The sequence below is a fragment of the Dromaius novaehollandiae genome, chromosome 17 (assembly GCF_036370855.1).
Source record: "Dromaius novaehollandiae isolate bDroNov1 chromosome 17, bDroNov1.hap1, whole genome shotgun sequence".
Classification (NCBI taxonomy): Eukaryota; Metazoa; Chordata; class Aves; order Casuariiformes; family Dromaiidae; genus Dromaius; species Dromaius novaehollandiae.
Window position 1 is genome coordinate 11,918,050 of NC_088114.1, and position 22,391 is coordinate 11,940,440.

Sequence of the window (22,391 nt, forward strand, 5' to 3'; positions counted from 1 at the left end):
TGTTAGGTTAACCTTTAGAGAAAAGCTCACTAACCTTCCCTCTGTGCTCCCCCTTGCCCTAATTCCTGAAGGTTGCATGTGCTTTTCATCCTGCCAGTGCACTGCATTTCTTGTTTTGCGATTACTTTGTCTGTTGTCCCTCTGTCCTCAAAGATGATCACCGCACCTATGGCCCGAGGTGGGATGCAAATAAGACCACGGTTCCCGCCTACCACCGCTGTGTCTGCCACGCCGCCAAGCTCCATTCCTTTGGGCGGACAGCAAATGTCACAGGTATTTACTGAGTCAAAGCGCACGTTGTGTCAGGAATTGCACAGAGCATTCAGTACGTGATTGTATAGCACTTGCTTTCAAGCAAGGGGAAGTTCACTTCTTCTTCGAACAACTAACTTGATGGAGTTGCTCAGGGTATTGGACTATTTATTTTTCTCCATGGACCTGTCTCTCCTTTTTCTTTTTAAAGAGCAGATTTTCTGAGTACTTGGGATATCAAATAAAGCGTTTCTAAAGTGGCACAGATCTTTGTATTTTAACACTTACAACTCTTCCACATTCATACTTGATTCAGGTCTCAAATGAATAGAATTTTCTGGTCTCCGTTTAGTCTTTGTCCACACTCCACAACCAGTGCACATGTAGGAGAGTCTCCAGAAGTGTTGCAAGTCAGGACTGCAATGTGCTGGCTGAGTTGTGTCTGTGACCTTGTATATCATGCACTCATACTCTGTATAGGTGCTTCTCTCATGAATAATAAACTTGGCTCATTTCAGTTTGTGTAGCTCTTTGGCATGTAATTAGGAATCAAGAAACATGGAGCTGTTTTCTGCTCTTCCGCACTTGTGAAGGAGGAACTGGCAGAAGGACTGCGCTTGCACCTGCATCATTGAAGAAACTTGTGTGGGCAGGCTGGCAGCACTCTGTCCAACTGCTGTTGAAGATGTGTTAGGTCAGAACCACATCTGCTTTAGCAGATCAGGACCTGCACTACCACTTCCCACAGCTGTTTCACTAGCAAAATGCATCATTTTGGAGGAGCAGGGATGGAGGGAACTAGAATGAAACAGAATTGAATTCTTACCAGTTAGCCACAAAACTAGGCACTGCTCTGCTCTTCAGCAGTAGGACACATAGCACTGAGTCCTACGTGATTAGTGCTGGTTTAAATGTGTATCATGTTATGATGGCAAAATAGAGTTCAACTGCACTTTTCTGTCTAGTATTCATGGACCTCATATCTTGTTCTTCTAGACAGTAACTTTCAAATTTGATACCAGTTTTTGTTCTTAATATTGATGCTATCTGTTTGTGGGTTTCAAGAAGGCTTCTTCATTCTTCACACTTTTGGTTCTTTTGCAAGCTTATCAGGGGCTGTAGAATGCCAGAAACGCTGCTTCCTGGTGCTGCTGCTGCATCAAGTTTATTAGGCACAGGGTTTTCCTGACAGGGCCTGTTAATGTAGATACAGTGACCAGAAAGATCCTGCAGGTCTAGGCAAACCCATCCATTGTTGTTTCTGGTTTAAGATAGATGGTTGTTTCAGTCTAGCTTGTTGTTTAAACGTTGACTGAAATAAAATCCAGGCGCATCTGTTTATTGACTCAAGGGAGAATTTATTTTGAGCTTTATTTGCTGTAGCAATTTATATGCACTGAGACAGTCCTCTCATGTGTGAAGTATGTACTATTCACTTTGAATATTTGGTATTTGGACTGATGCTGATGCCTTCCGATAAAAATTTAAGTATTAGATTAGCTTATGTTTAATACTGTAGACATAACAGAAGGCCTCTAGTTTAATCTGTCAGTGCCATATGCTGATTTTTTTAGTGCCATCATGGCAGTGGCTGTTGAGGAGCTTTGATTCCTGACATCAAATGAATCAGTACATAAGAAGTGTTGTCAGTAGCATGCCAAAGACTGTGACCTGGAATATTGAACAACTAGAGGAGGCAGAATAAGAAAGGAAACTTATTTATAAGCAATGACTGGAGTGAAAATAGCTCCTAAACAGGTGGTAGGATGAGAGATTCATGGTTTAATGGTGGTGAGAAGCATGATTTTAAAACCCGTGGAGCCAGCCTGATATTTCATATAATTGATAGCTCAGGATCAGCCTGAATTATTAGTGCTGTTTTCCAAAACATTTTGATCAGGTACCAAATGGATGTGTACTTCAGCTTGTCCTAGAAAAGTTGTGACCTATGTTGTTTCTAATTTTGTAAAATGCTTAAATGATACTGTCTGTTGGATATGTTGCCATTACCTTGTGACAGAGCTCTTGCATCTGGTCACAATAGGAGTAAAGGGCTGTAGGGTATACCTGATTATTAGTTACTGATTTAAGAGTTTATCATCTCCTTGACTACAGTATCAGAAAGTGTCATTTACAAATAGTGATAGGTAGTCCTGAGTGTCTTCACTTCAGGAAAGAATCTTGGAGTTGTATTTAATCTTTTTCAACACAAGGACCAGGTGTGGTATCAAAAAAAGCTACAGCTTTTTATCCAGTATGACACAAATGCCACGTCTGTCCGTGTTGTCACAAGGCTCAGTTAATTCTGCAGTGTGGTGTGGTTTTTTTTTTTCCTCTTTCTTTCTTTTTAGGATCTTTTCTCAGCAAGAATGTATACTCGCTGATGGCATTGTATTTCAGTCCCCCCCCCCCTTTTTTTAAGCTTAGCTGAAATTCGTTTGTGACTGAATAGCTATCAAGCATGAACTGAAAACTATGAAAACTATCAATGTTAGCAGCATTTCTTGAATAGCTAGGAAAAATTGCAATTGTCATATTAGGATTGACTCGAGAGACCCCACTGATAGGAATTTTGAAGCATTAAACTAATCTAATACTTAGTTATCTTTTTACTAAAGCAAAAGCTAATGCACTAATCCCCATCTTTCCCCTGTATTCCTCGTGTCAAAACTCCAACTTCTCTCTACACATCTGCTGTAGTCTGCAATAGTATGGACTTGCAATTTGCAGTTATGAGTTGTTGGTGCAGAAATCTTCAGTGAACTGGAAATATAGAAAAAAGTAAACTGATCTAAATACTAAAATAATGCAAGGGATACTGGCCTGACTGGGAATATGGAAGTCTTTATCTGAACTCATTTGAAGCTCTGCAGAGTTTTCACTTTGTCATGCAAAGCAGCATAATGGTCAACTTTAAACCCAGCTTGCAATGGAGTAGGCAGGGCTGCGCTTACTGGCCTAACATTAAAACTGTACGTATGGTAGTGTAAATGTTTTCTGGTGTTTCCCTTTAGACTAAAAGTGTTTCTGCTCTTCCTCATTATTATCCATCACTTCCTTTTTCCAGTCTCCTTTTCCTTGCTGTCAGTTTCTGCTTATTGTACCTGAAAACCTCTCACTAGCCCTATCTGAGTGCTGTTCTTTGCCTGAGACTTGGCAAACTGGAGGTAGCACTCATAGCTAAGTTTATCTTGCATGGTGTGATCTAAACAGTAAGGATAGCTTTGATTTAGTTGATCTTATTGAGTACAAACTTTGTTATGCAAGCCTACATACCTTTTGGGTAAGACTTCATAAAGTTAGGGCTTGGTGTCATGATCAGGTCACTGTAGAGTTGCAGAGTGTCTTCATGTTAGGTGGGCTGCAGTAGCTGTCCATGAATATGCTTTTAGATGCAGAAAACCTCATCCTGTAATGACAATGTGTGAAGTTGCATTACTTTGTGTCTATTCAAGATAAATAGCATACAAATGGCCAGTAACCATGGCTTAACAGATGCTCTGGATTTTTTTTGTTTTTAAGTATTCTTGTTAGCAGGAGTCAGCTGTAAAGAGAATTTCCTAGAAGTTGAAATACTAAATTGTTATGATCTTAATCCATATCCTGGAAACAATGTAGAAATTAAAGATTGCAAGCATCTTTAAATGGTCTATACTAGGGAAAGACATCTGCAATGATTATGTAGCAGATTAATTGCTTTCAAAGAAGAAGAATAGAGCAGTAAGTTTGTAATTGCATACTTTTGAGTGCATGCTTTGCGACAGTGTCACAATGTTATTTTAATATTAGACATTAGCCTGCAGTGTTTTGGAAGTGAAGCCAGCAGTGAGATCAAACTTGGTTGAAAGAAGAAAGCTGGTCACCCATGCATGTACTTAGTGAGACAGGGTCATGCTGTTAAAAAGATATCGGCACTGATTCAGTTTGTGCTTAGGTACACCATGGATGCTGCATATTCTTTCCTTTGCTTTTCTGGAACCTTTGTAAATTAATGTGAAGGGATCGTGGTGCTGGAGTAGCTACAGAAGCTCAAATCTGGGGAAAATCCTAATGAAATCTTTCTCCTTCCTTCCCAAAACACAAGGATCTAAGTTTTCAGAAGAAATTTTGTGTAACCAACTTGAGACCCTTAGAAGGGGAGTGATTTTCAAAAAGTGACGAACCACTCAAAAGTGGTCTTAGTTTAACTTGAGGAGAAATGTGTTCAGCATCTGTGTGGGGTAAGTTCTAAATCACTTGCTGTTTAGCAGAATGTTAAATGGAATTGCAAAAATCAGAGACTGCTTTTTGGAGTTTTTCGTAGCTTCTTCCCAAACAGTGCTGGGATACATGGTTTCTGTGGGAGGCAGACTATGCTTTTCAATCTCAGAAATGCCTTTTCAACTGGTGAGAAGAGAGAGGTTGTTAAAGAACCAACTTGCTATGAGAAGCAGCAAGCACAGTCTCAGTATGTGTCTGTTAGGCAGAAAAAGAAGATACAATAGCTGGTTTAAAATACCATTTCAGCCTCGCTTGTTCTAGATAACATCTTTGCAGGGGAGAGGTTACGAAGGTATTGCAGTTATTGGAGGTAAAAATGAAATCATGGTATATAAGGCTGTATTTGACTTTCAGTTACTTTAATGGGTGATAAACTAATATCTTCGCAAGTTGAGTAGTCTTACATTTGCACCTAACTGAGGATTGTTTGAGCCTATTATTTCTTTGGCAAAGTGTGACCTTCTGCATAGCTGTAATATAATACTCCAAGCAAAGCATATCCTGTCATTTTCAGTGGGCACATGCAATAGCAGAGCATGCAATACTTCCTTTTTAATATGCTAAATATCATGTCCTCTGGAAACAATTGGATGGTTTAGGTGTATAGATGAGGACAACACAAACTGCAGTGCCAATGAAATGTTTGGGGCTCGTGGATTTACTTGGACCTTTGCTTAAAAATGGCTTGGAGCGATGGAAATTGAGTTTTTCATAAAGGTGCTAACAGGTTGCTTACCAAATGAACACATGGGTTACCGAGCCACAATATGTGGCCTTTGCAGGCTAATTTAACTTAGCTTTGTACATATGTATTTGTAGTCTTATGTCATAAGGACTCTGCATGTGCCTTAGAAATGAACATGCTCAAGTAATATCTGCACTACTATGCCATACTTCTGGCCATAATACAGGTTTCTCTTTGGTTGGTTTTTAATCAAATGATGAAAGGGGAAAAATGTTTTAGAGCAAATGTGAGAGGTTGCTCTCATCAGAGTATCTGGCTCTAGTACTTTAGAGCATGCAGGATGAACTTCATTGTACCCAGTGTTTGCTGCTGTTCTGGGCATTCCCTGATGCATCTTTTTGTCCTTTAGGCATATCGCATCATCCTTCAAAGGTCAGAAAGCGACTTCACTGTTTTCCACCCAACTATTCAGTTTGGAGTGTTTTTATCTCCACTCATATTTCCAAAGCTGAATATTTAAGTAACTTTTCAGTGGTTAGGTTTATTCTCTGTACCTCTTCCCCCCCCCCTCCACCCCCCCCCCCCAAAAAAAAAAGAAAAGAAAAAAAGAAAACACCACATTTGGAAAGTTAGTCTGACAAACCTTTGAAGGCTGTAATCAAAATGCCAAAATAAAGAAGGGATTTTTTTGTGTGTGTCTATTCTCAAGTTAGAACTGTCTTTTCTGCTCTTCTTTACTCCAGTTCTAATAAAGTACAGTTTTTTCAGATGACACTTCTGATATTTTAATTGCAATGTGTTCATTTAGGAAAGGAAAAGCACTTATGTAGTTGTTCAAGTTTTGTGCAGTCTTGTTATTTCTAGTAAAGTTGATAGGAAATATTGTCCTGAGAGCTTCAAAAGGGATACAAGTGGGATTGTTTCATTATGGAGGAGAACATGAAACTAACACTTTTATTTCTTGTAGGCCTGAGGATATGCTTCTCTCCATAGGTAAAGCCCTTTAGTTAGGTTCCCACTGTATGCTCCCCTTCTGTTGTTGATTTTGGTGGGGTTTTTTCCACGTTTCAGGTCAGCCAGAACAACATTACCATGATGTCATCCCCATCTCCCGTCCAGCAAGCTCAAACACCCCAATCAATGCCGCCTCCACCACAGCCGCAGCCATCTCCTCAACCAGGCCAGCCAACCTCTCAGCCAAATTCAAATGTCAGGTGAGCTAGACTCTGATTTCTGAGAAGCTTTGTCAATACTATAACAGTGAAATTTTGAGAAACGTTCAGCATACCTTGCTCTGTTTCCACTGAAGTGAACGAGTTTTAACATGAACTTTAATGAGAAAACAGGTAGGATTGTGCTGGACACTCTTTGAAAATTCCCATTTAAGTAAAGATGCTGTGTAAGAAATCCTCGCAAAGTTATATTGGCAGAGTAAGTGTCACGGCAGTGCTTACTAAAGCATATTTGCTCACAGGTTGATTGTGCTTCCTTGCCAGACTCTGGCAGGTCTGATTTTTTTTTTTTTAATTTTTTTTTTTTTCAGCTCTGGCCCAGCTCCATCACCTAGCAGCTTTCTCCCCAGTCCATCTCCACAACCATCCCAGAGCCCAGCAGCTGCACGAACGCCTCAGAACTTTAGTGTCCCATCCCCAGGTCCTTTAAACACCCCAGGTAAATCATCTGAGAGCTGTATAGTATATGTTTTGGTAGCTGTAATAGTTCCCAGGAAACCTGTCATTGCTTGGTATTATGTAAACTTTAGAGCTCTGCAGACCAGCCAGCATTTCAAGCAGTAGACATGCTGCAAGCACCATGTGCACAACAACATGAATCAAAATCAACTTAAGCTCTGTTTCTCATTGCTGAACTATGTAATTTTTTTTACTTCATTGTTTTGAAAAAAGAATGGTGCTCATTTGAATTGAGCGAGGTAATAGAGCCCTACTGATTCTTCAGTTCCACACAGAAAGGATCTCTTAGCAACAGCCTGCAATTGTAAAGGATCTAATGACTTGACAGGCAGGCTGCCTACCACCACAGACAGTATTTAACTGTGCTCCAGAACATCTTCCTGGATGTACTCTGGCACTTGTACTCTTATCTCTTCCAGATGCAATAAGCAGGTTCCAACACTGTGAACAGAAGTAACATCGTACTGGCTCCTTCTCATACCTCAGTGTTATATGCTCTGCAGTTTGGAAAGCACTGACTTAAGGAAAACTGCAGCAAATTCAGTGTGTTGATTTAGTGTATAATGCACCAGAATGAAGGCAAAATGAAGACCTAGGATATGGTATATAAACCTTTGGACCTTTTCATATAGAACACATTATTTCTTCATGTGTTTTGTGGACATAATCACAATTCCTGTTTAATACCAGTTTTGCCTGAAAAGGTCCAAAGTTTATAAACTATGGAGAGCATCTAATGGTGGATTTGGATATTTGACCTGAGCTACACTGAGAGTTGCCGTGTTTTCTAGATTCTGAAGTATGACAATACTGTTCTGCAATATCTTTTGTCATCCATGTTTTGTGCAATCTTTACTTCTTGCCAGGAAATCCAAATTCTGTCATGAGTCCAGCCAGCTCTAGCCAGTCAGAGGAGCAACAGTATCTGGAGAAACTCAAACAGCTATCAAAATACATTGAGCCACTCCGGAGGATGATCAATAAGATAGACAAAAATGAAGGTGAGGTCCCCTGTACTTGGTCATGTGTCTCCCTGTGTGAGCCTTAATGGAAGAAGCAGTGCACTGCCTTTTTGTGATGGCTTCTATTCCAGGGCTTAAAAATGACAATAAATTTAGTTGCTGGTTTTTTCCTGATGACGATAAAGATTTTTACTATGAAAAGTTCATAAAATCTTCATCCTTAAATTCCTGACAGTTTTCCTTTACTTTTGATCTTTTTGAGACACATTCTGATAGAGTTACACTGTGGACATACTTGTGGTAAGATGAAAAAACTTTGATCCTCACTACTTCCTTCAGTGTTGGCTCATGTTTTCACTTTTACCAGTATCCTGTACTTCTGTGAAAATGTCTGTGAGGCTGGAAGCTGTTCTTGCAGTCAGTGTATCTTGTTTGTCTCTCTCCTACTATTTCAGATAGGAAGAAGGACCTGAGTAAAATGAAGAGTCTTCTAGATATCCTGACTGATCCTTCAAAACGGTAACTCTTTTTCCTTTTGGCTGGACATCAGTCTCCCCAGCTCTTCCAGAAATCACCCTCACAAATATATCACTTAAGCTGAGCAAAATGTCAGCCCTGCTGCAGGGCCCAAGACATGCTGTGGTGAGCAGGGATGTAGTCTGCAATCTTGCAACACACTGCAGGATCCAGACAGAATGCATTTCATACGTGATGGAAACCTGGCTCTCACAGTCTTATTGTCTCTTGGTGTCTGTTTCCTCTGGAAGTTCACTTTTTTTATAGTTAATTTCTTTTTATATTGAAAAGTTGTAGCCGGTAAAAGTTGTTAAAAAGACCTTTTTGTTGTTGTGTGAATTCCCACTAATACTTTCTTAGGAGAGACTTTAGAGTCTCAGCATTAGAACTTCTGTACATGTCATACCATAGAAAGTTTTGTATGCTCGCTGCATATTAATCTAATTTGTAAGTCAAGCATGTATTTTTTTTCCCTTCCTCACTGATAAATTGAAAAAGCTTTTTAAATGAGCTGAAGTGATAAAGGAAACTAGTTTGTATTTTGCTGCCTGTCTCAAGCTCTAACATGCGAACAACATAGTTTTTAGCCCTGGCATTCAAGTTCTTATTTAAAATATCAACTGGTAAAGTTTTTCAGGGATTAAATTAGCATTTCAGAAGCATTTGGGGATTTGACCTTTTATGTACTAGAATGTGATCCATTCTAAGATGCTAGATTCCTGAAGCAGTTTGTTTAGCATCCAGATATGTTGGCATTGAAGCTGTCTGTGTGGCTGAGATAGCAGAAACTCTTCAGTTGAGGAGGTGGTGAAATTTTACCTCTTCTGCAGATGCCCTCTGAAGACATTACAGAAATGTGAAATTGCTCTGGAGAAGCTCAAGAATGATATGGCTGTGGTAAGTAATGCTTCGCATTAGCAGGAGATAGGTAATTAGTTCCAAAAAGTCCTGTGATTTGGCAAAATAATTGTTTGCATTTCTCGTTGCTCATGCTGTTATGGCTTGGACAGAATAAGAAAACAGAAAAAATGGGCAAGCATTTGCCTCATTATGAATAAGTCTCCTTGTCTGTATCTTTTAACTGAACTTTCAAATTCTTGTGCTTTGTAGAAGCACTCTTGAGTAATTCTTTCTATGAACTTTGGCAGCTGATTTCAGGATAACTTCCTAAATGAAAGCTATAAACTTTTTTTTTCTTATGTTACTGTATGCACAGTTTTGAGAGTCCTTTGCATTTTGTACATTGGAAGTTTACTCTTAAAAAATTTTGCAGAATCAATAGTAGAGATCATCTTGTGGTGATTAAAACAAAAAGGGCTTCTCTTGTGTTTTAGCCTACTCCACCACCTCCCCCAGTGCCCCCCACCAAACAGCAATACTTGTGTCAGCCACTTTTGGATGCTGTCTTGGCCAACATCCGTTCACCGGTCTTCAACCATTCCCTTTACCGCACCTTTATGCCAGCTATGACTGCAATCCATGGCCCGCCGATCACGTATGTATCATTGCCCTGCTGTCTGTGTTAAATGTTCATTATTTAAGGAACAATTACCCATTTATTTCAACTATTGAAAGAATGGATGGGTTTATTGAGGTGTGTGTGAGTTGACCTTTTTGTTTTACACATGTAAAATACTTGAGAAATGTGGCCTTGGCATAAAGTTTTTACATAGTCTTTTTGTGGACTGTATTTTGCGTAGGGCCCCAGTTGCTTCGCCTCGAAAGCGGAAGTATGAAGAGGATGAAAGACAGACCATACCAAATGTCTTACAAGGGGAAGTTGCAAGATTAAATCCTAAATTCCTGGTGAACCTGGACCCCTCCCATTGCAGTAATAATGGCACAGTTCATCTCATATGCAAGCTAGGTAAGTAAGAAGAAACTAAGGGCTAGGTTAAAAAGAAGTATTGAATTTGATTCCAGAAGAGTTGTTTGTGAGCAGTCTTGAGGCTTATCAGTCTGTGACTTCTACATGAAGTCCTTACTTACCAGAGCTATAGCAGTGCTTAATTGTGCCATTCTGTACAGCCTGCTACAAGGAGACTTCATTCATCCTGAATGAAGCCACTGTTTTGTCCTTTATAGTTCTCGTTTAAGTAGGAAATTATTTTTTCAAAGTAAATTAGTCTTTATGCTTCTAAGAAGCCTGTTTCTCCCAGTTGCGGTGTGGTACTACTAGTAAGGGAGGGTCATATTTAAGCTATTTCCAAATAGAACTTATGCTGAAATCCTAGCATTGTTCTCTTCTCTGTATGTGTTTTACTGACTCATTAAATTCAGATCTAAACAAAGTCTTCATGGAATCTGTATTCCTGGTAATGTGAAGCAGTTTGTTTGTAAACATAGCATTATTTTTGTTTTTGCTTATCACTTGCCATTATGGAGTAACTGCAGCAGTGAAGCAGTGCAGTGTTTAGTTGCTCACTGTAGAAGAACACTGACCAGTCCTTTCTTAGCACCGAGGTGGCAGTGATTAATCTCATTTGGTGTCAGGAAAGTTACTTGTTGCTAACAACAGTCATGATTCCTGATTTGGCCTGATACTGTTTTTGGCCTTACAGATACATGAGACTTGTTCTCTCTGTAACAACCAGGACAGAGTTAGAGAAATGCCTTGTTAATTTTTGGGAGGGGTTATTTCAGTTTGTACTAATGATCACTGACAATGGTGAATGTTAGAAAAAGGAATTTAGATTTCTTCTTTCTTGTCTCAGCTGAATAAGCAGAAAGTGTTATAGACTGAGCTTGTTTTGCTCTTGGATTCAAACAGGGAAAATAGATTTTTTTTTCTTTTTTTTCTTCTTAGTTTGAGAAATGTGAACTGTTCTAGTCTTGAATATTAGTACAAAACGAATTTAATTTTCACAAATGAGACATCGACCTTACTGAAGTTCAGCTGATGAAACGGTGAGATTAGCAGGGTGCAGAAATATGTGAAAGTTGGAGCTGTGTTTGCCAGGCTTTTCTTCCAAGAAGTTAGGAGTGTTTTTAAAGTGAGCAATGAGATTGCATTCCAATAAAAATGGAGACTTACAGCCTGGTTCCTGCTTTGGGCAGAGAGGTTGGAGACCAAGCTGACTTTTTTTAAAAAAACAAGAACAAAAAACACCCACCACCACCACCAACAAAAACCCACCCTCCATACATGAAGACGTGCTTCATTTTGATGGGAAGTGTGTTTACATTCTAGATGACAAGAATCTTCCGAATGTCCCACCGCTACAGCTCAGCGTTCCAGCGGACTACCCCGATCAAAGCCCTCTGTGGATAAAAAACCCAAGACAATATGGTATGAGGATGCTAGTGTGATATTTGTTGGCATGTATTATATGGTGGTGGTGGGGAATGTGAACCCCTGATGTTACTCATCTTTTTTTAATATAACTCTGTTTATCTGTTGTTTTATTTTCCAGCAGCCAATCCCTTTTTGCAGTCAGTGTATCGGTACATGACTTCAAAACTATTGCAACTTCCAGACAAGCATTCAGTCACTGCACTCTTAAACACCTGGGCACAGAGTATTCGTCAAGCCTGCCTGTCTGCTGCGTAACATCTCGCTTCCTAAATCATGAAGAAAGAAATAGGGTCTCGACAGCTGGCCTCTTCCACATGTCACTGGAAAATCACAGGCATTTTGGGGAGGGTACTTCAGAAGAAAGAAGCCTTATATTGTTTTGTTTCTAGGTGTCAGGTTCAGTGGAGAACCTGGTGTTAGATTTAGCTTTCATGCTTTTTATCTTCTGCCTCTGTGGAATTTTGCCAGCATTTTCAAATATACAAATATGTATATATGGTTCTTGAGACTGTATTAGGAGGAGCTTTTATTGTCTTCTTAGAGAAGAAATTATTTGTGGACTTCCGTCAGGGAGTCTGACTGGTATAAGAGGGAGCAGGGGGAGAATGTCCTAATTTACTTCGAAGTTTGCCCAGTGCCAGTATTCCTTTCACATTGTATATTTTGTGACCTGTTATTGCCCCCGGGAATAAATTAGCTGCAGCTAGAATGTGCTCACAGCCTTCCAGTGGTTGCAGGAATCTTTTGCCTATTAGCTTTGCCTAGAAACGGGATAAATGAGGGCCTTTAATGGCATCCCTCAAATATGTGAAATTAATCTGAATAATTCCGTTTTGGGGAGGGGGGGAACCAAATACAGGAAAAAATATTTTATAGCTTATTTTAAACACTACTTTATATAATGGTTTTTGGTTAGCATGGACCATGTGCTTCTTACTCCAGAAGAGTGAGGCGACTAGGAAGAGGCGATATTAACATGCATACTGACTTCCCCTATAAGCACAGCATGTGTGTGGGTACTGGAGGGATTCCCCCCTCCCCCCCAACTGTTTAAAGCCCCAGGACCATGAATCAATCCAGCAGGCTTGTAGCTACATACCTTCGTATGTATGTTTACTAGGGGAAAGGCGGTCTCTGAAGCATTTGACTTCCTAGGGGAGTTGATGCAGGTCAGTGAAAGTGCTTCCATACTACATCTGTTTGTTTAAAAAAAAACCAAAAAAACAAAAAAAACTGAACTTAGCTCAGGAGTAGAACTGACAACTGATATTTTGTGCCTTGAGCAATGAGGGGCACTGAAGTTGGTCATCAGCTGCCTTATTGTTGGGCACTTCCAATGAAAACACTTGCCATGAGTAACTAATTTCATGCATAGTGTGATTATTTTATTTTCCCCATGCTTGTAGGTTGTTGACTCTTAATTTTCTGCTGCAGGTGAATTTCAGTTTCAGGTGTTCTCATTGTATCCTGCTCCATCTCCCTGTATTGTGCAGCAAAACCTAAAGAGTAGCTGGACTCTCTTACAGTAGTGTCAAGAAATTGCTATGACCTTTGTAAATCTGTGTGGTGTCATCAGTTTTAGGATGTTTTTAAATGTGGGTACTTAGTAAGCACTGACTGAGGCAGCGGAATGCTATCAGTATTTTGTACATGAACTAATGCATTACCTGTTTGTTTTTATCGTAATAAATTTATTATTATTCCTGTGTTGGATGCTAACATTATACTGCTCTTCCCATGTTGATTCTTAGATACCAGTTCTGTTGTGTCCATTGGATGATGGTTACTTTGTTCTATGGTAAGTGGAAATTCATATGCTTTGAAGGTTAGGGGACGAAATCATAAATGGCTCTTTGTTCCATGCAACATTCTTTACTGTCCTCATAATGAACTGGAAGACCTAGTCAAGAGTTTAGTAATGATATCTACAAATGAAAGATGTAACTTTTTAACGAGTACTATTACATGGCTGTCTCTTCCCTTATGGAGAATGAACCAGTGGCATCAATATAGTTCTAGTGGAGAGATGTTCACCTCGTCCAAGTTTTGTGTCTGGTTACTATAGTGCATAATCAAGTCATAGGCCAAGAAACGAAGATGGAGATGGTTGGGGTTTTTAGATACTGCCACGCTGCCACACTGAGACATTTCTAGTATTCATTTCTTCACAGTTTGGCTAAAACACATGTGCAGACAGATGCAAAGCATATTGTAAACATCCTTTAGGCTTTTACAGTACCTTTTCTAGAGCAGTTTTCAGAGCTGTCACTGTAGTACCTTTCAGTTTTTCTTTAAACAGAATGCAATGAGATCTTACACTAAAAGGGTGGGGTGGGGGGAGGCATCCTAGTACACAGCAACATCTCAGTTGGGACAGACATCATGGGAACTGTTAACTGGGCCATATAACCCCTAGAATGTCAAATGACTGACTGGGTGACAACATAACTGGGTTTCTTTTCTGTTGTTTACACATCTTGGAGAAAAAAAAATAGGCCTATTCCTAAATCCTTGGAAAGATGCACCAAAATGGATATAAGTAGGCATTAATGTTTGGGTGCTTTATCGCATGTCAGGGCATTAAAGGTGAATTCAGAAAATGCCCCTATTGTGAAAAATCTACGTATTAATGTCAGAAAAAGACAAATACGTTTTTTCACAAATAAGTTGTGAAATCAAAAATATGCAAGTCTGATCCCTTACTTTCTTGAATAAATGACAGACAAAATGAATTCATAATCAAGTTTTACTTGAAATGAGGTGGTAATAGCAGCTGAAGAATCTATCATGAAAGTGTGGTGTGAACTCTCAAAGCAGTCATAAGGAAACAAGATGAAGAATGTTGAATTAAAGCGCAGTTCGATGAAGGCGGCTTCGTTGAATAGCCTGAGTTCTCTTCTGTCTCTCAACAAAACTGTTCCCCAGCGTTTGTTTCAGTGGTGGCAAAATTGTCTTTTCTGTAATAGGCACTGGAGCAGCCATCAAACTGCAGAGAGGAATGCAACACATCAGTGGCACTGCGATTACCCAAACCCATTCTCTTTTTACCTAGGAAAGGTACTTGGCTAGGGTCACTGTCCTACTGCTGAACTTGGTGATTCTGTGTGACAGATTGTCCTAGATAGCACAGTGTTCTACCTGGCTGATTAGACTTAACTTCAGTGAGAACTTCTTCCCACAAAGCTTTGGTGGTTTGAATGAATCATTGTTGTTCTTCATGAAGTAAGGATATTGTTTTGTTGGCTGCTCCTCTGCTTTTCCAAACTTGCTACCTGAGGCATACCTTTCCTGTGTTAAATTCTAGCTATGTATAGCTTTGCTATATGAGCTGCCCTGATGTTGTCCAGCAGGTCCTTCAATAACAGCTGGGCCCAATACAACATATCCTGCTTTTTGGCTCCCCAGGGCTGCTCAGTCTTGCTAGCTCTCAAGCCTGGTTGCTAAGGGCAGAGCGTGGGGGATATGCTCCTGCATGGCACACCCTTTGGGAATTACTGTGCTAGTGAATACACTGCACTGTCTTGAACTGCTACGCCTTTGTTTTCTGGACTCATCCTTCTGCTACACTCCTACAAATATTCATGCCTTAGTATTAGCATGAATTAAACTTCACCTGCATTAAGTACGTTCCTATAATACTTTGAAATGAAGAGGGACTTTTTGTGCTACTTTAGGACTGCTAAACATAACATTGCTAACATAAGATCTTACAGGAGAGAAACTAGTTTCTTAAAAGCACAGACTAAGTTAACCTGATTGACTTGATGCTTTCTAGTTCTTGGATAATAATTCCCTATTCCATAATTTTTTTCTTCAGTTTTAAAAGAATACACTTCTGTCACTTGTTTTCCAAGGAGGTCAAGTGCTGCATTAAAAGGCATTTTGGGGATGGAATGCGAAATGTCTGATCTCATACACACAAAGGTGGTACTTATTCTCTACCTCTCCTCGATAGCATTTTTGGCTTGGAACAACAGAAGAAACCCAAGCAGAGGATCTGATCTTGGGTGAAGTTCTGTTTTTTTCATAAAATTTAACTTGTCATAGCTGCCCCTCTTCTCCAAAAGTGGCAATATTCATTTTCTGAGATACATTCATGCAAACTGCTAGTTAACGGCACTGACTGCTCTTACTTTTCCTTGGTGCAGTTATCTCGCAGAATATGGTGATGCTTAAATTTGGGAAAGTATATTTTCCTCCATCTTTCAGAACTATTGACTCCCGCGAGAATATAATGTTAAAGCTGCTCTGACCTGGTTCATTCTGAGCAAAGGGGGTTTTGTTTGATCACTTTTTACGACCAAAAGCTGATCATGAAAGATAGGAAATGCACTACAGAGCCAATATAGCTAATAACTGTCATATTCGCTAACAGAACTGAGTATGTATTAGTGGTCTAAATGAACTCTCTATTGTTCCATTCTGATAAGAGTAGTGTTCTGCCTCCTAAAGAGACCTGTGTTTTCACCTGTATGAAATCTGCAAATTTTCTGAGAACAGTGTTACATATGGATGGCACCTTCTTAAAGCAACAAATATTTGAGAAGGGCTATAGGAAGCAGTATAGTTCCTGTCATTTGAGTCTTGCATATTAATCCTTGAGAAAGAGGGACTGTTAATGAATATACAAAGGCAGCTTTTGAATTGATTAGATAACTTCTCTATGTGTATTCCTCTGAAGTGGTGACAGGGCATTAAAAAGGAATTCATTTATCTGAAATGACATTCCTTGAATTTCTTAACCTTTTGAGGTCATCTGGGCTCATCCTTCATGCAGTCCTGCTGTAAAGGAAGAGACTCACGGGAATGGGAGGAGTTGAAATTGTGCAAAAAGAATCAATTTTGGACTTGTTTTTAAGTTTGATAGGATTTCTCAAAGTAAAGATTGAACTCCAACGGTAAGCAACCAGTTCTATTACAAAGTTTAAATTTTTTTTTTTTTTTAAGTACTTACCATTTTCTAGGTGCATCCTTGTGTGACAGTTTGGGCAAGCGTGTGACTTCTGGATTCCTGAATAAAAATGTTTGCAGATACATACTTTGGTTACTTTGCTAAAGGAAAAAAAAAAGCAGTGGTTGTGCTGGCCTGCTAACAGAGTTTTGGGAACAACGGTATGAAGTCTGCTTTGGAGGCAGCTGAATGTGTGTGCAGGTTACACTCTGAGGGACAGGAGTCCTTCAGATGCTGTTCCCCAGCATGTGAGAAGGTGAGTTGCAGATCTGAGTAACTTGCTAAATGGAGCCTATTCAAGTTGTGTGTTCAGTGCAGCCAAATAGATGCTGTCCTTAAGAACAAGAGAGTTTAGGCCATGCCTCTAAATAGGAATTGTATTGCAGATAGCAGTGGTTTAAAAGGATGAGGTTTATAATGGAAAAGAAATCGGACCTGTGTTCCCAGTGTGGTGATACAGGAAGAGAGAATTAGCTTGGAAAATTAGAGGGAGTGTAGAAAACCTAGAAGTCTTACAACTAATCTTTTGCTGTAAGAGATTCTAAATGACTAAAATTGGTTTAGGGAGAACTAAAGAACACATTACTCTTTCCTGTAAGAAACTGAGTTGACTTGATAGTGCGGAGTCTTCCTGTAAACACACTACACGGCAGAGCTTTTGAGCTGTGTTTTTGAGTTTGGCACAGAAGGATGTAACAAAAGCTAATGGCTGGAAACGTAAGTCAGATTCTACATAGCCAATGTTTTCATGGAGTGTGAGTGTTCTCAGTTAGTTTAGGGCCATTCAAAAATATGGGCAGCAATGTTACAATAGACAAGAACGCTTTCTGTGTAAAGCTTGCTCTGTGTGTCTGTAGGTATGTGGCATTATACGTGAGATAAGTACGTATATAAAAATCCTTCAAACCTCAAGTGGCAATAATACTGTCACTTACTGGGAGGTATGAATGACAGGGCTATCCAGAACTTGAATATTCCTGATTTTTTTGTTTGTTTGGCTTTTTTCTCCTTATGGAAGTTTGCTAAAATCAGAATTTCTGAATGGCTTTTATCTATATAACTTGCATCTCTGTTTCCATTTAACATCCTGCAAATTTCTTGTGAGGAAAATAATTTTAAAAATCTTTATAAAATAGAAGGGGAAGAGTAGAGCAATACATAAGCAAATGCCTCTAGAATTTGTCTAATATTCTTGAACTGACTTGGAATAGCTTACCCAATTTGACTGGTGATTAAGTAGTCTCCGGAAATCCTTTTGGTCTTGTGGATATTTTCCAAACATGATTTCAGATACACTATCTGAGGAACAGAGAGGAGAAAAGCTACCATTCTGCATTTTTTTAGAAACTTATTATTCATCACAAACAACGTGGCTTTTGACAGCTGAGAGTAGAGTATGGACTGAACCTGGTATAGCCTCACCTGCTGGGCCTGCATCTGATTGATGCTCCAGAGCTGGCGAATGACTACCTGACACTCTCCCAGTGTTGGTGGCTTCAAGCCCCAGGAAGGAAGGGCATTTACCAGGAAGGAACTTGAAGAGGCTGCTGGTATTTGAGTTGTCCTACATGTAATCAGACTTGTCAGTGAAGTTATTGGGGATGTAGCTTTATCAGAAACTTCTGTGTTCTCTAAGAAAGTGTTCACAGTTAAAAATCAGATCAGTTTACTTTCTACCACTATCTGGCTATGCAACTTAGTGTAAAAATGGAAATGAAATTACACTTAAGACATTGGGCAGTTCTGAGGTACGAATAAATATATACATTTGGGGGAACGGAAGCACTTTACCACACTTTCTCTAGTAAAGCTGGCTTGTAAACAGATGCAATACTTAAGCTTTCCTCTGATCAGTCCTTTCCACTCTGAGTGTATACCGTTCACATCATGCACAAGCAATTAAATTGTGCTGTACCCTCAGAAAGCCTATCTTTGATCCCTGCTAGATTTAGATGTTACAGTAACTTACTTTCTCAACTCCAATAAATCCCTCTCTTTGACATTCCTCATGACATTAAGTGGTCTACGTGGATGGAGACTTGAACAGTATTCATAAGCAGTAGAACTCATATTGGTTGACTCATGAATTGTTGCATGCTAGCAAGCTGGTCGTACCTGGGAGGAACTTCCTCAGTTAACTTTTCCATACATTGACTGCGTAGCTCTGATTTTCCGGGCGCTACCTGAACCACACATTCTTCTGCACTTTGTTCATGCTTCCTGGATTTTTTTTTTCGTAGTCTCTGTTTTAGTGAATGCTGAGAAGCTGTAGAGTTACCTGTTTAAAAGTATAATTTGATTATTTTTTCCAGAAAGGGAAAGAGGAGCAGCGACAGGATTGCAACAGGCTTGGAGGCCTTAGCATCCTCCAGTCAAAAGTATTTAAAAGCCTCAGAGGAAGTCTACAGCAGCTTGAAGGTATTAAATTTGCACAGAATTAGGTCGGAGAGCACAGGTCACTTTCTAGGTATCTTATCTTATGCATGTTAAAGAAGGTTTTCTTTGTTGACTTTGTAGGTCCAAAAATCAGCAGTAGTCCAAATTTAGCTTTGTGTTTCTAAATAGTTCATTTGTATTAGTGAAGTGTGCACGATAAAACTAATATAAATAACGACACATGACTCAACAGTAAAAATGTCTTATCTGATTACCCATTTCTGACATTTCCACTACCCCACAGGTAAATCTTGCATTTTTAGCAGTCTTACATGCTGAACAGTGCCTTGAACTGGTTTTTGCAGAAGTTGAGGTAGAAGCTGTATTATCTGCAAAAAAAAGACAGAGAAATGATGACCTGAGCCCTATGACTGCAGAGCTGATTATTGCAGCAGTCTGAACTGGGAGTTTAAGCAAACAAGTTTGCAAAGTTAAGGCCTTCAAGTATCAGAATTGCTCAAATCAAAGTTGCAGCAAGACAACATCTACGGACTCACAGGAAGATAGTGACTAGTAAGTAGAGAAGAGCTTTATTTTTGTATACTCATGTGGAGCATGGTGAGCATGTGACCCTGATACAGCTCTAAGGCTCAAGCAAATTAGTAATTTTTTTTTTGTTAGCAAAATCTGGTTATTACAAGCTTATTTTTAGGATACTGAATGCTTTGATTCCTGTATCAGAGTTGGGTCATACTATTCTATTTACCTACATCTAGCTTATAGCTGTTTTCTTACTGAAACTGATTTGCTCCTGATTTCAGTAGTTATCTGTGATCTCATACTCCCCAAGTGGCACTACTGTGGCATATTTTTAGCAAGTCCAAAATGGTTGTGATCTTTCCTGACTCATTTGCCTTTGGAAGCTGATCTGATCTGGATTCTTCTTCGTAACATCACTTGGTGTATTGCCCTAAAATACATTTGATGGTAATAGAACAAGAAGCTCAGAGAACAAGAATGGCAGTAAGGGGTGAAAATGAATAACTGGGGACAGAAATCCACACTTCTCTGAGCGTGCAAACCGGCACAGTTGGTAGAAACACCTGGTGGGGAAATGGATCTCTCTAATCCCAGTGAAATGAGGACTTTTAAAAATAATAAACAGCCTGTGTATCTACTTTTTATTGTTTAGTACTGTACTGTTTTGTTAACAAGACACTTGATTGAGATCCTTACCCTTGATTAGAGACGGATTATTGTTGTCATTTTTTTCCAGTTTGTGAATGTGTTCCCTCTAGGAACCTGATATACCTCTCACTGAAGAGCTCTCTTTTTCATCAAATGCTCAACTGATGTGTCATCTCAGGGTAAGTGGCGTGTTTTTTGTTTTTTTTTTAATGATAGACTGGGGATACAAACATTAAGGTGTCTACTCTTACTTTGTTTTTTAAAAAGGGGAAAAAAAGCTTGACCTTTTACATAGCAGCTTCCATTGTAGTATTACTAGGCAGCATATAGACCTGCTTCTAGGGGACAGCAGTTTGATACTGCCAGCTGTCTAATAAAATCCCTCTCCAGAATTCTCAGGTCTGTATTTGGTGTATGTTTTAATCTTCTAAGAGGATGCTAAGCTTCCCTGTGTGATAGGATTATAAAGTTTTTTCAGAGTTCAGATTCTCATCATGATAGCAAACAGCAGAGCTTTTAATAAAAACAGACAACCACGAAAGTGGTAACCTAGAACATCAGTCCCTTACTCTGTAGAAATTTTAAAAAATTAAGCATAATTGACTTAATCTTTGGCTTTATTTGTGCAAACTCCCCCCCTCCCCCCCCCCCCCAGTAGAGCTTATGCAGAGTAATGTGCTTGAATGCACATCTCACAGCAGCTTGGTGTGAGAAATAAAATATCCCCCTAAAACCAGTCTGTATACTGCAGCAGCAGGCTCTGCAGCACTTCTGTAAGCTTCTCTTTTTGCTATGTGTCCCACCAGTAAAAGCACATGAACTTTTTGTGCAAATGCAGTTTGCAGGACTGTAATGTAAGAGAACGCTGAGAATACAGTCGTATCATGTTGCCAGCAATATGCTGTTTGATTTGCCTCAACTACTGTGACTGATTGGGTGCCGGTTTTGGAGAAACTGAGTTTCTGGATCCAGCTGAGTTTCTAAATGCCACTCGGCCCCCTCATTTCTTCCTTACGCGCTCACAGGAGGGTGGTTCTGTGGATTAAAGGCGCAAGGACGGCGCTGAGGTACCGCCTGGGGCCCAGGCGCTCCCTGGGGCAGCGCCCCGCACCGTGACCCGGCTCCGCGGGGCGGCAGGTAACGAGGCCGCGGGCCCCCCACGCGACCGGTACCGAAGTGCGGCGTACCTCGGGGCTGCGCGCTCTGATTCATTATGAGCTTATAATGGAGATCTGCAATAAAGCGGGAAAATATTTTTACCTCAGTGTTTTCTTACTGCGTCACCCCGGGGGCTCCCTGCGCTGCCCTGAGGTGAGCGGCGCCCCCGGGGCCGCCTGCAGCCCGGCCCCGCCCCCCCCCCCCCCCCGCCACCTCTGTTTTCCCGCTTGAGGTACTCGATCTCCTCGTGCAGCTCCGCCAGCATCTCGGCGTGCTGCTGCCGCAGGAAGGCCAGGCCGCGCTCCGCTGCCGCCGCCGCCATGGCCCCGCGGGCGGCCTGCGCCAGGGCGGGGCGGGGCTCCGCGCGCCGCCGCCTCGCCGTCCCCATGGCAACGCCCCCCTCGACGCCGCGGTGGTATCGCCCCGGGCTGCCCCCCCCCCCCCCCCCCCCCGCGGTGGTACCGCCCGCGATGGCGGCGGCCCTGTCGGGCGCTGTGGGGAGCGGGGCGCCCGGGTCGGGTTTGGTGGCGGTTAAACGGTCCTCGGTCAAACGCTGTTACCGTTTTAGGGATGCATTAAAAGCTCCTGCGCACGGTGAAGCCGGTGGTTAGTGGTTAGTTACCTTGGTTTCACGCGGTGCTCGGTGGGTTACCAGAGCGTGGGGCTGCTGGCGCAGGCAGGCGAGCCCACGGCTCCCCCGGCTGCAGGGAGCAGGGGAGCAGCGCCTGCCCCAGCCCTTACCGCACCGCCGGGGAGGGCTTCGTGCGGTTGCCCTTACCGCTGAACGGGTAGCTTTGGCGGGCAGGTACCGTAAAGCTTGTGGGGGAAACACGGGTGATCTCTGTTTCGCAGGGCCGCGTTGGTGCCCTGGGGAGCGCAGCGGCTGCGCCCTTGGTGGAGGTGCGCCCGGCTGCAAGCTGCGACTCTCGCTGCCTTCTCCCACCTTCTGCCTTTTTTTCCTGACAGCACAGCTCCCCCTTGAATTCTTTGGTGCACCACAAGTTCTGTTGCCTTTTCACTGCTCTGACTGTGAGCATAACACATACATCCTCCAGCA

The 22,391-nt window shown here is 41.0% G+C and overlaps 2 protein-coding genes across 9 annotated transcripts in view; one reads left to right on the forward strand and one right to left on the reverse strand.

The window, feature by feature from the left end:
• The window catches only part of MED15 (mediator complex subunit 15), a 31,718-nt gene extending 18,333 nt beyond the window's left edge, over positions 1-13,385 (forward strand). Inside the window, exons 9-18 of one of the 3 annotated variants that reach the window (XM_026119210.2) lie at positions 154-273; positions 6,269-6,411; positions 6,741-6,868; positions 7,755-7,889; positions 8,306-8,369; positions 9,197-9,263; positions 9,701-9,861; positions 10,067-10,233; positions 11,557-11,655; positions 11,780-13,385. In XM_026119210.2, the coding sequence (XP_025974995.1) occupies positions 154-273; positions 6,269-6,411; positions 6,741-6,868; positions 7,755-7,889; positions 8,306-8,369; positions 9,197-9,263; positions 9,701-9,861; positions 10,067-10,233; positions 11,557-11,655; positions 11,780-11,916 (1,221 nt within the window). In that variant the 3' untranslated portion in view covers positions 11,917-13,385. The remainder of the gene's footprint in view (positions 1-153; positions 274-6,268; positions 6,412-6,740; positions 6,869-7,754; positions 7,890-8,305; positions 8,370-9,196; positions 9,264-9,700; positions 9,862-10,066; positions 10,234-11,556; positions 11,656-11,779) is intronic. The other 2 variants (XM_064522192.1, XM_064522193.1) reach the window with 2 other exon arrangements.
• Positions 13,386-14,389: 1,004 nt separating this feature from the next.
• Positions 14,390-21,694, reverse strand: LOC112994687 (coiled-coil domain-containing protein 74B-like). 6 transcript variants are annotated; one of them, XM_064522201.1, is made up of 8 exons: positions 21,548-21,694; positions 21,364-21,408; positions 19,321-19,377; positions 18,728-18,890; positions 18,035-18,176; positions 17,829-17,911; positions 16,616-16,672; positions 14,390-14,647 (listed from the first exon to the last, which is right to left on the reverse strand). In XM_064522201.1, the coding sequence occupies exons 1-8, from the start codon at positions 21,654-21,656 to the stop codon at positions 14,509-14,511; spliced, it is 795 nt and encodes a 264-aa protein (XP_064378271.1). In that variant the 5' UTR covers positions 21,657-21,694; the 3' UTR covers positions 14,390-14,508. The 6 variants fall into 6 exon arrangements, with proteins under 6 accessions (XP_064378271.1, XP_064378268.1, XP_064378273.1 ...); XM_064522198.1 differs by having other exon boundaries at positions 19,264-19,377; XM_064522202.1 differs by having other exon boundaries at positions 14,514-14,647; positions 16,616-16,713; positions 19,264-19,377.
• Between the last annotated feature and the right edge of the window lie 697 nt (positions 21,695-22,391).